We start from the raw sequence: 15,807 nt of genomic DNA, 5'->3' as shown, positions 1-15,807 counted from the left end.
TAAAAACCCGTCGAATCTCATGAACATGGATCAACGAAGTAATTATGCTAATGCTAGGTCGTTGCCCAGATGTGACGCGCTGTATGGCTCGAGTACAGTGAGAAATGAGCTAGAGCCACTGCATCGTCGCCCGGATATAGTGTTAAATGAGCAAGGGCTACCGCACTCTCTTGGACGGAGGCGGCTAAAGAAGTTAGTTCATGAAACTGAAATTAGATTTGGCACTTGGAATATTGGGACGTTAAATGAGAAATCTATGGAAGTAGCAGGAGTTATGAGGGACAGAAGGATTAATATCTTATGCCTCCAAGAAACCAAATGGACTGGAGAAGCTGCCAAGGAACTTGGAGAGTATAAACTTTGGTACACAGGAAAGGTGAGCACAAGGAATGGGGTTGGTATCATCGCTGATGGGACATGGAAAAAAAACGTGGTAGAGGTTAAAAGGTTTGAGGACAGAATAATATCGTTAAGAGTAATTGTTGGAAAGGATACTATCAATATCATTAGTGCCTATGCACCTCAGGTTGGGGCAGAGACACACCTTAAAGATAAGTTTTGGGAAGATATGGAGGGCTTGATTCAAAGCATACCACTCGAAGAAAAAAATTTTATTGGTGGGGACTTTAATGGACATGTTGGTAAAGAAGTAGGACAATTCAGTGGGGCCCATGGTGGTTTTGGTTTTGGGGAGCTTAATAGTGGAGGACAATCTATTCTCGATTTTTTTCTTGCATACGATCTTAAGATTGTCAACACTTGTTTTAAGAAGCGAGAGGAGCATTTAATCACGTATAAAAGTGGTGTCTCAAAATCACAGATTGATTTCTTTTTGTTAAGAATCCGGACAGAAGATTGTGTACTAATTGCAAAGTGATTCCAGGAGACGGGGTGAGTGCCCAACATAGAGTACTTATCCTTGATGTATGTTTTAAGAGTACCAGGCAAAAGTACCATCAAGTGGCAAAACCCAGGATTAAGTGGTGGCAGTTAAAAGGAGAGAAGCAGGAGTTATTCAAAAGGACTCTTTTGAAGGAAGGGAATTGGGAGTTGCAGGGAAATGCAAACATGATGTGGGAAGAAATAGCTTCAAGGGTTCGTTTGGTAGCTAAAGCAATTTTGGGAGAATCCAAAGGTCCTGGTCAAAGAGATAAGGAGACTTGGTGGTGGAATAAGAGTGTGCAAAAGAAAGTCAAACAAAAAAAAAGATTGTTTTAAGGCCATACACTTGTGCAATAGTGTAGAGAACCAGGAAAAGTATCAGTTGGCTAAAAAAGAGACAAAGAGAGCAATGAGCGAAGCACGTACTAAAGCTTATGAAGGGTTTTATCAGGAGTTAGGAACAAAGACGAGAGAAAGAAATATTTACAAGATCGCGAAGCAAAGGGAGAGGAAAAAGAGAGATCTGGACCAAGTAAAGTGTATAAAGGATGAAGATGGTAAAGTGTTAGTTACTGATGGTGATATTAAGGACAGATGGGAGGCTTACTTTTACAAGTTGTTTAATGAGGGAAGCAATTATGCGACTCAGGACTTGCAGGACTTGCTAATTAACGAAGATGATCGGAATTTGGCTTTCTACCGCAGGATACGTATCGGAGAGGTTAAGGCGGCTCTCAAGAAAATGGACAATGGAAAAGCCGTTGGGCCTGATGGTATCCCTATTGAAGTTTGGAAATGTTTGGGCGATGAGGGGGAGGCGTGGCTAACCAAGCTTTTTAATGAAATTCTACGCTCTAAAAATATGCCGGATGAGTGGAGGAAAAGCATTTTAGTTCCTATTTACAAGAATAAAGGAGACATTCAAAACTGTGCAAGCTACAGGGGGATAAAACTTATGAGTCATACAATGAAGTTGTGGGAAAAAGTGATGGAATATAGATTGAGGTTGGAGACTTCTATTTCGGAAAACCAATTTGGATTTATGCCAGGGAGATCCACATCGGAAGCAATCTATTTACTAAGAGGGTTAATGGAGAGATATAGAAGTAAAAGAAGAGATTTACATATGGTTTTTATTGACCTGGAAAAGGCTTATGATCGTGTGCCAAGAGAAGTATTGTGGAAGGCTTTGGAAAAGAAAGGTGTACGGGTTGCGTATATCAAAGTCATACAAGATATGTATAAGGCGGTAACTACCAGTGTAAGGACGCCTGGGGGGGAGACAAAGGACTTCCCTATTAAGATTGGCCTACATCAGGGATCCTCTCTGAGTCCGTACTTGTTCAACATTGTTCTGGATGTTCTAACTAAACCTGTTCAAGAAAGAATCCCTAAGTCCATGCTCTTCGCGGATGATATAGTTCTTATGGCGGAATCAAAAGAAGAGATTAACACTAGTTTGGAGTTATGGAGAAGGACTTTGGAGTCGAAAGGTTTCCGTTTGAGTAGGAACAAAACAGAATATATGCATTGTGATTTTGGAGGGAGGCAAGGTAATAGGGATTTGGAGGTGAGGATGGGAGAGCAAATTATTCCTCAAGTATCAAAGTTTAAATACCTAGGATCCATTATACAGGAGGATGGGGAAATTGATGGAGACATTTCTCATAGAATACAAGCTGGCTGGTTAAAGTGGAGGAAAGCTACCGGAGTTATTTGCGATAAGAAGGTACCTGAGAAACTTAAAGGAAAATTTTATCGGACTGCTATAAGACCAGCTATGATGTATGGTAGTGAATGTTGGGCAATAAAGGGAAAACAAGAGCACAAAGTCGGAGTAGCAGAAATGAGGATGTTGAGATGGATGTGTGGTCATACAAGAAAAGATAGGATTCGAAATGAAAAGATCAGGACAAGAGTCGGTGTGGCACCTATCCAAGAGAAAATGGTTGAAAATCGCTTAAGATGGTTTGGACATGTGCAGAGAAGGCCTTTGGAGGCCCCGGTGAGGAGGGTGGATCAAACAAGATGGAGTCCCATAAAAAGAGGCAGGGGAAGACCGAGAAGAACGCTGAATGAGGTCATTGAACGAGACCTCCTAATCAACAACATATCTAAGGATTGGGTTGTTGACAGAGCACGATGGCGTCGTGTGATTCATGTAGCCGACCCCACCTAGTGGGATAAGGCTTGTTGTTTGTTTGTTTGTTTGTACGTAATAGCTTAGGTTCATATCTTTAAATTATTTTCCAATTTTGTTTTACCAAAATAATAAAAAAAAATCGTATCCTCATTTGCATACATATTATTTATATATTTTAAAATTGATTACTGCCAGTCTTTATCTATGTGAATGCATTATCTTCTGTCTAACAGGGAAGGGACCTGACGGTGGAAATAAGGGATGCGAGCATAGGCTTGTAATCTCAGTCTCACTCGTGCTCAAAGATGGCGGTAGTATCATTTTATAGTTTTTATATGTTGCCTTGTATTTTTTTTTCCCTATAAATTAGTGTCTCGTGTGTGTTGCGGTGATTACTTTTTGATACCACTCTCTCTTTTCTTTTTTATACGATATAATTATAAAAAAATAGGCCATGTGAGTACCTCTGCTTTGCGAGAGAGTATTAAAGTGGAAGAAGCGTCTGGTGGCCAAAGAAGGAAAAAAGTGGAAGAATGGGAGAGATATGTGATGAGGTTGAGAGCAGAGAATGGTACTTGGCATCGTATGCATCGGAGGGTGTTCCCACCTCCGATCATCTCAAGCTCCGAACAGTCCGGCTATCGCTAGCCGCCGACGCCATCCCGGACGGCCACCTCGCCCTCGAGCTCCTCTTCGTTTCCATCGACCCATATCTTCGCTCCAGAATGACCGGCCTCCTCGACGGCCTCCACTCTGACCCGTACCAACTCAACCAGGTACGCTCTGGCAATTCTTTACCGGATACTTAAAATAAACAAGAACCCTTGCTGGTCCAAAAAAAAAAAAAAAAAAGAACCCTGCAGATTTTGATTTATATATACATGTGCGTATGTATGCAGGTGATCACGGCTTTTGGGATTGGGAAGGTGGTACGATCCAAGAACAGTGAGTTTGAGGAGGGCGACATTGTGCTTCATCCATTTATACCCGTAGCAGAGTACTGCGTGGTGAAGTCCCACATGTTCAAAAAAATTGATCCCAACACTGCCATTTCATTGCCTGATTTCCTAAGCTGCTTGGGTAGGTTTCAGGATGATAATATTTATTGCTGGTTTGGATACAACCTAAAAAAAAAAAATTATTGTTGCACTTTACCATATAACGCAAAATTACTTAAACATGTTGGGAAATAAGTTGAGCATGAAAGCTATGGTTGGACGCAGGAGTGCCAGGGTTTGCAGCGTGGGTGGGTATAGAGGTGCTGGCGGAACCAAAGCCAGGATCCAATGTCTTCATCTCTGCTGCGTCCGGTGGTGTGGGAATGTTTGCCGGCCAACTCGCCAAGCTCCGCGGCTGCCGGGTTATTGGCAGCACTGGCTCCGATGACAAGGTACTTACACAGACACTCGTATATTTTTGGGAGAATTACAATACGTTTTTTTTTTAAAAGATAATTACAAAATAAGTCTAAAAAATTATTATTTTCTATTTTAAAAGTTTTCATCATAAGTTTTTTAGATTGTTATGAAGAATTTTTAATAATTATATTTTTTTAGGACTTGATTGTAATTATCTCTATATTTTAATACGCACTCATGGTATCACGAAAAAAAAAATAATAATACGCCTCATGAGCTGCGCTTTTTGATCATACATCGTAATGATGGTTTTTGTGAGGTAGTTTGTGCTATTCTCCTGATACATGAGTCAGATGGTTTTTCATGCACAGTTCACCAAACACGCGGACAATTCTCGCACAATAATGATGGTTTAAATTGGATTATTAGTGGCATACCAAGTCATGGGACAGATATTTTACAAAAGTCAGTAGGAAAATGAGAAAATAAGCTGGTGGAGATTTGTTGGGGTGTCACATCTCAAGGAGACGTGCAATGAAAATCCAGATATGTGCGCAAAAGTTGGCCCCTGTGTCGGAAATCTTAATGCGTGGCCAAGAACATGAGTTCTCAAATCATAATATCATATTAACAGCTTTTGAACCACAAAAAAAAAAAAAATCATAAAATAACAACGCCTCTCGATCTATGTACGGAGAGTTAGCATGATGTGAGTTTTAGCCTCTTCATAATATACGAAGACTATAATTTTGTCACAGATCATTATTCTTTTAAATATATAGCTGCCGATTAAAAGGTCATGTTTACTATATATTCAGCATCTTTTAAAATTGAAACATATCAAAATGTACTAAGTGTATAATATACACGAACGATTCACACACACATTTAAACGCATTGTGTCAGGGCAGGATTCAAGAGCCAACTTAGCTAAGAGAGAAAAAGGAGGGCTACTTCTTTCATTCTTCGATTATTTGCTTCGTTAATTTTAGTCTTCAATAAAATTAAACTGCTATGGTTATATATGGCTAAAATATAAAAATTACTCCTAAAATCATAGTTGAAAATAAAACAAGTAGCAGTTGATGAGTATAATAATGGAACGAATTGGCAGGTGAAGCTGATAAAAGAGGAGTTTGGTTACGACGACGGATTCAACTACCACAAGGAAACAGATTACGATGCTGCTTTAAGCAGGTGTATATATGCCTGCTTCATCTTTTTCTCTCTGTGTTTTGATTAGTAGGCGTACATGATTAACTAGGTTGGGAATTAAAATGAGATATTTGCAGGTATTTCCCAAACGGTATAGATGTTTACGTGGACAATGTGGGAGGCAAGATGCTGGAAGCTGTACTTAACCACGTCAACAAGTTTGCACGCATACCGCTTTGCGGAATGATATCCCAATACAATAAGGTAATCCCTTTCAATTAATCAATAAAACTGCAGTACATGTGTGTGTGTGTGTGTAATTATCGAATAATCCTGTTCATATTTAATGCAGGTCTGGAGGGAAAGAGAAGGGGTGAGGAATTTGTTGAACATGGTGGGGAAGGAAGTGAGGATGGAGGGTTTTATGGTTCGCTCCCATTTGCATCGTTTTGGAGAGTTCGCTGCGGCAATGGAAGGTTACATGAAACAAGGGAAAGTGAAGTCCAGGAATAAAATCAATCTGGGCATTCACAGCTTTTTAGACAGCCTAGCCTCTGTCTTCTCAAGCTCCAATGATGGCAAAGTGATTATTCAGGTTAAGCCACGTGTTTAGTTAATCCCATTTCTGTTTAATTAATCACGCCTCCTGTTTATGTATGAAACTTAATTATCTGACTTTTGTATTTGTGGTTGACTTTTGTAGTTTTCAATAATATCAAAATATGTGGTTAATTACAAAACTATGAAAACAAACAGCATTATGCATTTTACTTGTTCAAAGTCGATCGAGGAGCACGGACAGAAGATATATGTTAAGCCTTTCAACTTAATTTTTTTTTTTTAGCCAGATAATATGCTTACGTGCTGATCGTAGTTTTACTAAATATGTATTTTGTATTGAGCAATCTTTTAATTCACTTCCTTTTTATATCAAATCACGAAAAATGAAAAACGATAAAGATTAAAAGTACACGCTTGTATATTTATATAAAACAAACATTTCCCGCATTTTTTTCGGCGTTTTGAAATTGCATGCTCCAATAGATGATGAAATTCATATTTATATAAATATTTATTATTAACTATACATTAGATAATTACCAGATTGGATAAAAAGCAGTTCATTATTTCGTTGTGATTGGATCTTTTCGAAATATGCGTACGTGTTTATGCATGTATGGTACAACATTTTATGATTAAATCATTGTCATTAATATATGTATGAAATTAAGACTGTAACAAATTACATTGTTGATGAGTGGAAGGAGCATTGGTCATCCTAATCTTTATACAAATATATGCAGCTCACTCAAGTCAATTGAAATGCTTTGTTCAACGCATTCGTGTTAAATAATTAGATAAAATCCACTGAATATACTACTGCGATGTTTAAATAAATTAAGTGAAAAAAACAAATACTAATTAATGTTATATCAGAATTGTAATAATAGACCATTGCATTATTTGTAAACCATCGTGGGACCCACAGCATAGCCATTTAAGATGTCATATTCTGCTGGACAATGGCGCATAAAGGTTTCTTTTTCTTTTTAATTTTTAATTTTTGATTAGCCCCCCCCCAAAAAAAAAAACCACCCAAAAAAATCAAAACACAGCACCAGGCCAGCTGCATAACCTTCCCAAAGTATGGGCCCGTTTGGAATGTCCAATTCACAGTTTTGTCTTTTTCATGCATCCTTCTGTTTTTGAAATTCCCCCTTTTGTAAAATTAATAAATATAACGATGATTCTACAGTGTTTTTTTTTTTTGTGGGGGGGTTAAAGTATCAGTATCTTCTAATCTTCGGAAAACGGCATGCAAAATTTTTAAATTAAAAAAATATGTGATTTATTTAGATGTGAAGCGTGAATCACATCAGCACTTGTCAAAAAAGAACCAAACAATTATTGCTCTTGAACATATCCACAGGTAAAGCAGCGGGAAGAATAATGATAATAATAATTAATGAAATGAAAATGGAGATTAGAAGTTAGAACGAATGGATGATAATGGCCGATTATGATCATTAGGAAAAGGAGATACATCCCAAGCAAGGGGCGAAGTAAATAATAGAATGGGAGGTGGTGGTGGAAATGAAGCGAAAACGGAGGTGGAAAGCAGAGAATGGTACATGGCAGCTTATGCAGCGGAGGGGGTTCCGCCCTCCGATCATCTGAAACTCCGAACGGTGAAGCTATCTCTGGTCGCCGATTCAATCCCTGATGGCCATGTTGCCCTGGAGCTCCTCTTTGTTTCGGTGGATCCATACCTTCGCACCAGAATGAGTGGCTCTCGCGACCCCGTCCAATTTGAACTTAACCACGTACACTTGTTTCTTCCACTCCACTCTTTAATTGACAAATGAATTAAGATGAACCCAGATTCTTCAACTGAAGATATATCTCTGTGTGTGTGTGTTTGTGCAGGTGATATCAGCTTTTGGGATTGGAAGGGTGATCCGATCCAAGGACAGTAAGTATGAAGAGGGTGATATTGTGGTTCATCCGAATTGTCCCATTGCTGAGTACTGCGTCACGTCCTCTTTGATGCTCAGAAAGTTCGATCCAAACTCTGGAATATCGTTGCCTGACTACATAAGCTCCATGGGTTGGTTTTTAATGTCAATTTTTCTTCCTTTTGAGAAGAGAATACAGTAAAATAAACATCGGAATGGGTTGGCTTGTTTGGATTCAGGAGTACCAGGGTTTGCGGCATGGGTGGGCATAGAGGTGCTGGGAGATCCAAAGCCAGGATCAAATGTGTTCGTCTCTGCCGCTTCTGGAGCTGTGGGAATGTATGCTGGCCAGCTTGCTAAGCTTCGAGGTTGCAGGGTCATTGGAAGTACTGGCTCTGATGATAAGGTACTCTGCTCCACCCAACATCAACATCATCCATTGCTTCCATTTCGTTCGCTAATTTCCTTTTCAGCCACTTTAATTTAAGGGATAAAAATAATTGGGCATCCCTACCCAAAAATAGACACTGTACTTCTGTTCATTGCGATTATCCTACCATAAAAAATTTCATTACCCAATGAGCGAGTTTCACAGATAAAGCTTATGAAAGAGGAATTTGGGTATGATGACGGATTCAATTACCACAAGGAAACAGATTATGACGCTGCTTTAAGCAGGTGTCCCTCATTAATCTTATGCCTTCGTTCAACTTCAGTCTTTTACCCTTCGCCTCATTACTCCATCATTTGAGTTGGACGTTGAATTATGCAGGTATTTCCCAAACGGTATAGATGTTTACCTTGATAATGTTGGGGGCAGGATGCTTGAAGCTGTGCTTAATCATGTCAACAAGTACGCACGCATACCACTTTGCGGAATGATATCCCAGTACAACAAGGTAATCAATCAACCAATAAAGCTCCAGTATTATATAATCTGTGACTGTTTTTTTTTGGCTTGCTATAATTCTAAATACAGTGCAATGTCAAGTATGAATGTGAATGTATGTGAAAATGCAGGTTTGGACAGAAAGGGAAGGGGTGAGGAATCTGCTGAACATGGTGGGGAAGGAAGTGAGGATGGAGGGTTTTATGCTGGCTTCATATTCTCATCGATTTGGAGAATTCGCTGAAGTAATGGAGAGATACATCAAGGAAGGAAAAGTCAAGACCAAGACTAAAATCAACATGGGGATCGAGAGCTTTTTAGAGAGCTTAGCCTCCTTATTCACAAGCTCCAATGTTGGCAAAGTTGTTGTTCAGGTGAAGCCATAATTCGAGATATGATTCATGTCGTGTTTGTGACGGTCTAAATGCTTCAGATTCAGCTTGTAAAGTGTTTTGAACCCTTCTTATTTATGTCCTTCTATGAAACTTACCTGATTTGGAAGCAATTAACGATGGTGTGTTTTTCCCTGCTGAATCTCATCTTATATGGGTCTCTTTCAGAAAGAGTCCGTTCATAGGGATTATTTCCGCCATTTTTGTTTTCCCAACGTGAATTCTATGGGGCTAGCGCCTAGCGGTCTGTTTTGATTTCTGTTCTCATTCTTCGCTTTACCAATACACACGTAGGAATTTTTAGGCCAAAATAAATAAAAATTTATGCAAAGACAAATCGTGTTGACCAAATAAGCATCGGTGTTTTCTTTGCTTCTAACTTCGTCTCACATTTAGCAGCCTTCTATAATTAACGTGGGCTTATGTGTGTGCTGGCGAAGCTAATTTTGTGGTAGGGCCTACCGCCTTTGGTAAAGGACCCATGTACGACCATCAAGGTTTAATTTTTTTTTTTTGGTTACAAGAGAGAAGGCTAAGCCCAACTAAAACAAAAGACTAACCAAAAGGGGATTCTAATCCCATCTGCTCAGCTTCCACTAAATTCCTTAAGGTTTAATTTATTTTTCTTTCCCTCTTTCTTCAATTTTTTTTTAGAGCTTAGCAAACAACGTGTGGTTAGAAAAAAATTAATAGTGAAACGGTGAGATGACGACATACGACCGTCAAAGCCAGTTTTGAAATGAGAGGGAGATGGTGCGAGGTTAGTTTTCATTGGAATGTTTAATGCAAAACGTCTAGAGACTTCGGAGTTTTTGGAAGATTTTATTTAGAATTGTTTTTTGATTTTATGTGTTAATTTACATTTTGGGACGTATTTTTATTTGGGATTTTTTAAAAATTTATTCAGTGAGCTAAATAAACGATATGAGCAAGTGATAATAAGGGCATAGTAAGGACATATGAAATCGTGGAAGCAAAGGGATCATATTGGATCCACATGAAAGTAATATGTGTAACATGGCTCTCAAATTGTCTGAATTGGGTCGTCTCCATTATGCTAAGGTGTGTGCACACAGCGCGTCTTACTATTATGTTCTTTTAGTTTGTTATGTTTTATTTTTTTTTTCCCAAAAGATATCTTTTATACTTATTTTATGAATTAGTACTAAATATTGACGAAATAGATACGACGATCCTCTTTCAAAATACAACGATCCTTTTCCCTGATCATCATGTAAATACATAATAAAATATTTAAAATTTTTACATTTTGTTTCTTGACACGTGTTGTTATGGTTTGTGTAACAGTATAAAGATTTGATTTCATAACTAATATGCGACAAAGACATTTAATGAAGACTTCTGAATTTATTACCAGCGATATGCAATTAAAACGCTTGACTTCAATCAATGACATGGGACAAAAATAAATTAACTTTAATATACTTTGAAATCAATTAATGCTAAGTGTTGATTGCACCTTGGAAAAAAATAGAGTTCGGAAATTTTCAGCTTTGATAGTGAAGTTTTTGAATCAATTTCGAGGGGGAAAAAATCTCTCGCCCACTACTTTTTCCGGTTTAGTCACTGTTCCCCTGTTAACTCTTTAAGAAGTAAGAACTTTGAAATCAAGAACTCAACATAACATCCATGATATTTCAAACAGCAGGAAAGACAGTTGGCCACCCTTGCTCTTACTGTAAGTATATTTCCCTCTCCCTGCTTCTCCCCTCACTCCTTGGTCCCACACCTCTCTGTCTCTACCATGAATCAAAGCTTCTAAAATGTTCCTTTCTGTTGCAGTCTCTGTCTTGGCCTGAAAAGACAAAATCTTCACAAATTTTCCCTCCATCTCTCTTCTCATTTTCTGGGCGATCGTCTCGAGAGAGACGAACAAAACTCTATATATATAACCAGCTTGTTCTTGATGAATCGCATTCCCAGAAACACCCTCAAAGAAAAAAATTGTGCTGTGAGGCGCAAAGAAGATGAAGAAGGGACCCTGGAAGAGGATAGAAGATGCGATGTTGATAGAATACGTGAAGAAGCATGGCGAAGGAAACTGGAACAAGGTGCACAACAACACTGGGCTGGCTCGTAGCGGCAAAAGTTGCAGGCTCCGATGGACAAATCATCTTCGGCCTAACCTCAAGAAAGGCTCTTTTTCTCCAGACGAGCAAGATCTGATCATCTACATGCACTCCAAGAACGGTAACAAATGGTCTCGCATTGCCTCTCTGGTAACTGCTTCATTCATCGACTGGTTTTATGTTTGGTCCTGTCCATGATTTCATTGTCCCTCCCAATCTGCTGTAATTGTCTTCTTCTTTTTGGCATAATCTGACACCAACTGTTCTGACGATGGTGAATGGTGATGTTTCGTGGGCCTATCAGTTTTCCAGATGTTGGTTTTTAATATGAATCTGGCATATAGTTCATGAATATTCTCTCTCTTCCTGTAATGGACTCAAGCCGTGAAATTGGACCAATAGGCCCACAACCAGAGCATATGTCGACCCATATCCGGAAGAGCCAGCGAGTCAGGAAGAAAACGTGGAAACTGAGGGAATTGGAAGGCGACGCGTGAGTATAAAGGACAAAGTTTGTTAGAAGCAGGGTGTAGGTGGACGGACTCTCCCTTCTGACATTCTCTCTCTCTCTCCCCTTGAATATTCTGTGATTATTTTCTGTTACGTGCTCTTGCGTGCTGCTATGACAGTTATGAGTGTAATCTGTGAATTCCATCGATGAATGATATATGAATACAGATTCTGGTTTTGAATAGAATATATCGTAGAATATAATTTGCTCTGCAGGTTAACATTACATTTGGTGTTCTCGTTGAGAGACGGAAAATGGCCGAGAACACATGGTTGAAAGAACTGCAAGCGGAGGTGCGGAGAACCAACGAATTTGTTGATGAAGCCAAAGATCGGTTTGATCGCATGGATGAACGATTTGACAAGCTGGAGAACTTGATACAAATGATGGCAAAGAAGATGGACGGGTTGAGTGCTCAAGGCGAACAAGCCTCATCCTCGGTGATGAAGGAGACCTTCCAATCGAGCTTATCTAGGGGTCAACCCCTTAACCAGATCCCGTATACTGGTAAGACGATGAAGGTTGACTTCCCTCGATTCGATGGGACGAATGCGTTGGATTGGATATTTAAGGCCGAACAATATTTCCGATATTACGAAGCGAGCGACGCGCAAAAGATCCTTATTGCTTCAGTTCATTTCGATGGAGATGTGCTGTCATGGTTCCAAATGCTGGAGAAGGCAGGGCGGATCCCAAACTGGTTCTCCTTGACTCATGCGATTGAAATGCAGTATGGGCCCTCTAAGTTCGACTGTGCTAGAGCACAACTTTTTAAACTCACCCAGCAAGGAGTGGGAGGGGCTCTTGATGATTATAACAACAAATTCATATCCCTCGCCAACCGCACGGAAGAGGTGCCTGAACCGGCATTATTAGATTGTTATTTGGGGGGCTTGCTACCGGAGCTTAAGAGGAGTGTATTAGTACAGCGTCCCACCTCTGTTCTAAGTGCTATGGCACTGGCGCGACTGTTTGCAGAAAACCCAGTAGGGGGAGCGGGAAGTTACAAACCTCGCACTACGACCATGGTCCTTCACAAACCTAATTCAACAGTGATGGGGGGCAACACTGTGACTCCATGAAACTCTTTGAGTGGGGGAAAGGCTAACTTACCACCATTATTACCCACGCCCAAGGCAGCACAGATAAAGAGAATGACATCGGCCGAAATGCAGATTCGGAGAGAGAAAGGATTATGCTATACGTGTGACGCCAAGTTCAGTCTGACACACCGGTGCCCTAATAAACAACTTATGATGCTTATAGGGGAAGGGGAGAACAATGACGAAGTCGTGGTAGAGGATGAGGGGGAAATATTAGTTGAGGCCGAGATTCCAACGCATCACTTATCATTGCACGCGTTGCGAGGTACCCAAGGAGCTGCTACCATTCGGTTCAATGGTGAAATATATGGCACGAAGGTCCAGATATTGCTAGACGGAGGAACCTCGGATACTTTCCTACACCCCCGAATGGTAGACCACATCGGACTACCCGTCGTGCAAGCAGAGGAGTTGAGGGTGTTGGTTGGATTCGGTCGAATCATGAAGAGTGATAAGCAGGTCGTAGACGTTCCCGTACAGATCTGCGGTCAAACCATCCCCATCACAATGTATGTACTACCGGTGGCTGGAGTAGATATGGTAATGGGTGCTGATTGGTTAGAGACATTGGGGCCCCATGTGTCTGATTACAGCACTTCTACCATCAAAATATTCCAAGATGGACAGGTCGCGACTTTGAAGGGGTACAGAGGGTCACCCGTGTTAAGGGCCCAATGCCACCAGTTACAGCGGATCACTCATGTGGACGGTATAGCTGAGTTATATGTATTAACTGCTGATGAAAACACTGGGAAGAACAGTGTTTGGCCAGAAGATTTACCCGCAGACTTGTTACACATGCTACAGCAACATAAAGTAGTATTTGATAGACCCCACGGATTACCTCCATCGCGGGACCATGAGCATGCCATAACACTTTTGCCGAACACAGGACCTGTGAAGGTTCGGCCATACCGATATCCGGTGAGTCAGAAGGCAGAAATTGAACGAATGGTGACCGAACTATTAGAGGAAGGATTAATTCAACCAAGTGCAAGCCCATTTTCAGCTCCAGTAATCCTTGTCAAAAAGAAGGATGGAACGTGGTGGTTTTGTATTGATTACAGAGCCTTGAACGCAGTGACTGTGAGGGATGCGTTCCCGATGCCTACGGTAGATGAACTACTAGATGAACTACATGGCTCTGTTTTTTATTCAAAGCTGGACCTACGTTCTGGTTATCACCAGATATTAATGAAGGAATTAGACAGAGAGAAGACCGCATTCCGAACGCATCAAGGTCTGTATGAGTGGCTCGTAATGCCATTCGGGCTTACTAACGCGCCAGCTACGTTCCAGGCATTGATGAACGCTATCTTTCGACCATTCTTGCGGCGATTTGTGTTGATTTTTTTCGATGATATACTGATCTACAGTGCCACTTGGGAACTTCATATGCAGCATGTGGAAACGGTCCTAGAATGCTTGGAGAAACATCATTTATTTGCCAAAATGGCAAAATGCTCATTTGGTCGTCAGAAAATTGAGTATCTGGGGCATGTCGTATCACAGAATGGGGTAGAGATGGATGGAGCCAAAATCCGAGCAGTGCAAGACTGGCCAACGCCTGAAAACGTCAAGCAGCTGAAAGGGTTCCTGGGCCTTAGTGGATACTACCGGCGGTTTATAAGAAATTATGCAAAAATAGCAGGGCCTTTGACCAACTTACTGCGTAAGGACGCCTTTGTGTGGACAAGTGAAGCCCGACTTGCATTTGAGGAATTGAAACGAGCTCTAATAACTGCACCTGTGTTGGCTCTCCCGGATTTTTCCAAACCGTTTGTGCTAGAAACAGATGCTTCAGGGGAGGGGATTGGAGCAGTGTTGAGCCAAGCCAATCATCCAATTGCTTTTTTTTCGAAGAAACTATCTTCCAGGTTGCAGAAACAATCCGCCTATGTTCGGGAACTGTATGCTATAACAGAGGCTGTCTCGAAGTTTCGTCACTACTTGCTTGGGCATCCGTTCATTATTCGTACCGATCACGCAAGCCTAAAACACCTCAATGAGCAATCGATACAGACACCGGAGCAGGAATCTTGCTTACCCAAACTACTGGGCTACAAATTTACCATAGAATATAAACCAGGCAAATGTAATCAAGCAGCAGATGCATTATCTAAAGCCTCTTACATGGCGATCTCAGCAGTAGAAAATACCTTCATGGACTGGGTTTATGGGGAAGTACGAGCATCAGCATGGGTCCAACAAATGAAAGATAAGTTGCTCCAAGGCCCTAGTGCTCTGCCTCATTATTGCATTATACGTAGTGATCTAATGTGGAAAAGTCGTTTGGTGATACCACCTGACCATGCGGAGTTGATCAACCGTATATTACTGTAGTTTCATGCTTCGAAACTAGGAGGTCATTCTGGATTCTTGCGCACTTTCCACCGCATCGCTACTCTGTTTTTCTGGCCCAAAATGCGACGTGATATACGCGACTTCATTCGGCATTGTTCTGTTTGTCAACAGGCAAAAGTATCTCAGTTGCACCCTGCAGGATTATTAAACCCATTACCGGTACCCCAGCGAATCTGGGAAGATATAGCTATGGACTTCGTTACCGGTTTACCAGTGGTCAAGGGGTACTCTGTTGTTCTTGTGGTTATTGACCGCCTCTCCAAATATGCCCACTTCATGCCTTTACCGAGCACTTATACCAGTCAGATGGTTGCCGATGCTTTCTTGATGAATGTTGTGAAATTACACGGACTTCCTCGAACCATTGTTTCAGACCGAGACAAAGCATTTACGAGCGCTTTTTGGCGTGCATTAATGAAATTACAGGGCGCCCAACTATGTATGAGCTCCGCATACCATCCTCA

General features: G+C 40.7%; 2 protein-coding genes across 2 annotated transcripts; both read left to right on the top strand.

Annotated features, from left to right (window-relative positions):
• Nucleotides 1-3,506: 3,506 nt before the first annotated feature.
• On the top strand, nucleotides 3,507-6,214 carry LOC114741526 (2-alkenal reductase (NADP(+)-dependent)-like). Its single transcript, XM_028929810.1, has 6 exons — nucleotides 3,507-3,801; nucleotides 3,925-4,105; nucleotides 4,249-4,415; nucleotides 5,498-5,580; nucleotides 5,676-5,802; nucleotides 5,891-6,214. Exons 1-6 carry the CDS (start codon nucleotides 3,559-3,561, stop codon nucleotides 6,149-6,151), a joined length of 1,062 nt encoding a protein of 353 aa, XP_028785643.1. The 5' UTR covers nucleotides 3,507-3,558; the 3' UTR covers nucleotides 6,152-6,214.
• A 1,292-nt stretch (nucleotides 6,215-7,506) lies between these two features.
• LOC114741524 (2-alkenal reductase (NADP(+)-dependent)-like) lies at nucleotides 7,507-9,474 on the top strand. The gene is made up of 6 exons (XM_028929808.1): nucleotides 7,507-7,862; nucleotides 7,966-8,146; nucleotides 8,234-8,400; nucleotides 8,590-8,672; nucleotides 8,767-8,893; nucleotides 9,015-9,474. Exons 1-6 carry the CDS (start codon nucleotides 7,614-7,616, stop codon nucleotides 9,267-9,269), a joined length of 1,062 nt encoding a protein of 353 aa, XP_028785641.1. The 5' UTR covers nucleotides 7,507-7,613; the 3' UTR covers nucleotides 9,270-9,474.
• Nucleotides 9,475-15,807: the final 6,333 nt, after the last annotated feature.

The sequence above is a fragment of the Neltuma alba genome, unplaced genomic scaffold, assembly GCF_004799145.2.
Source record: "Neltuma alba isolate B1F8T4 unplaced genomic scaffold, ASM479914v2 tig00003408_pilon, whole genome shotgun sequence".
Taxonomy (NCBI): domain Eukaryota; kingdom Viridiplantae; phylum Streptophyta; class Magnoliopsida; order Fabales; family Fabaceae; genus Neltuma; species Neltuma alba.
The sequence above is the reverse complement of the archived record's forward strand: the minus strand, read 5'-3'. Positions and strand labels throughout refer to the sequence as shown.

Excerpts from the sequence above, each read along its gene's own strand:
- LOC114741526 (XM_028929810.1), top strand. The coding sequence starts at position 3,559 with ATGGGAGAGATATGTGATGAGGTTGAGAGCAGAGAATGGTACTTGGCA. Across the intron at positions 3,802-3,924 it reads ACCCGTACCAACTCAACCAG|GTGATCACGGCTTTTGGGAT; the intron begins GTACGCTCTGGC and ends GTATGTATGCAG. Across the intron at positions 4,106-4,248 it reads TGATTTCCTAAGCTGCTTGG|GAGTGCCAGGGTTTGCAGCG; the intron begins GTAGGTTTCAGG and ends GGTTGGACGCAG.
- LOC114741524 (XM_028929808.1), top strand. The coding sequence starts at position 7,614 with ATGGGAGGTGGTGGTGGAAATGAAGCGAAAACGGAGGTGGAAAGCAGA. Across the intron at positions 7,863-7,965 it reads TCCAATTTGAACTTAACCAC|GTGATATCAGCTTTTGGGAT; the intron begins GTACACTTGTTT and ends GTGTTTGTGCAG. Across the intron at positions 8,401-8,589 it reads GTACTGGCTCTGATGATAAG|ATAAAGCTTATGAAAGAGGA; the intron begins GTACTCTGCTCC and ends CGAGTTTCACAG.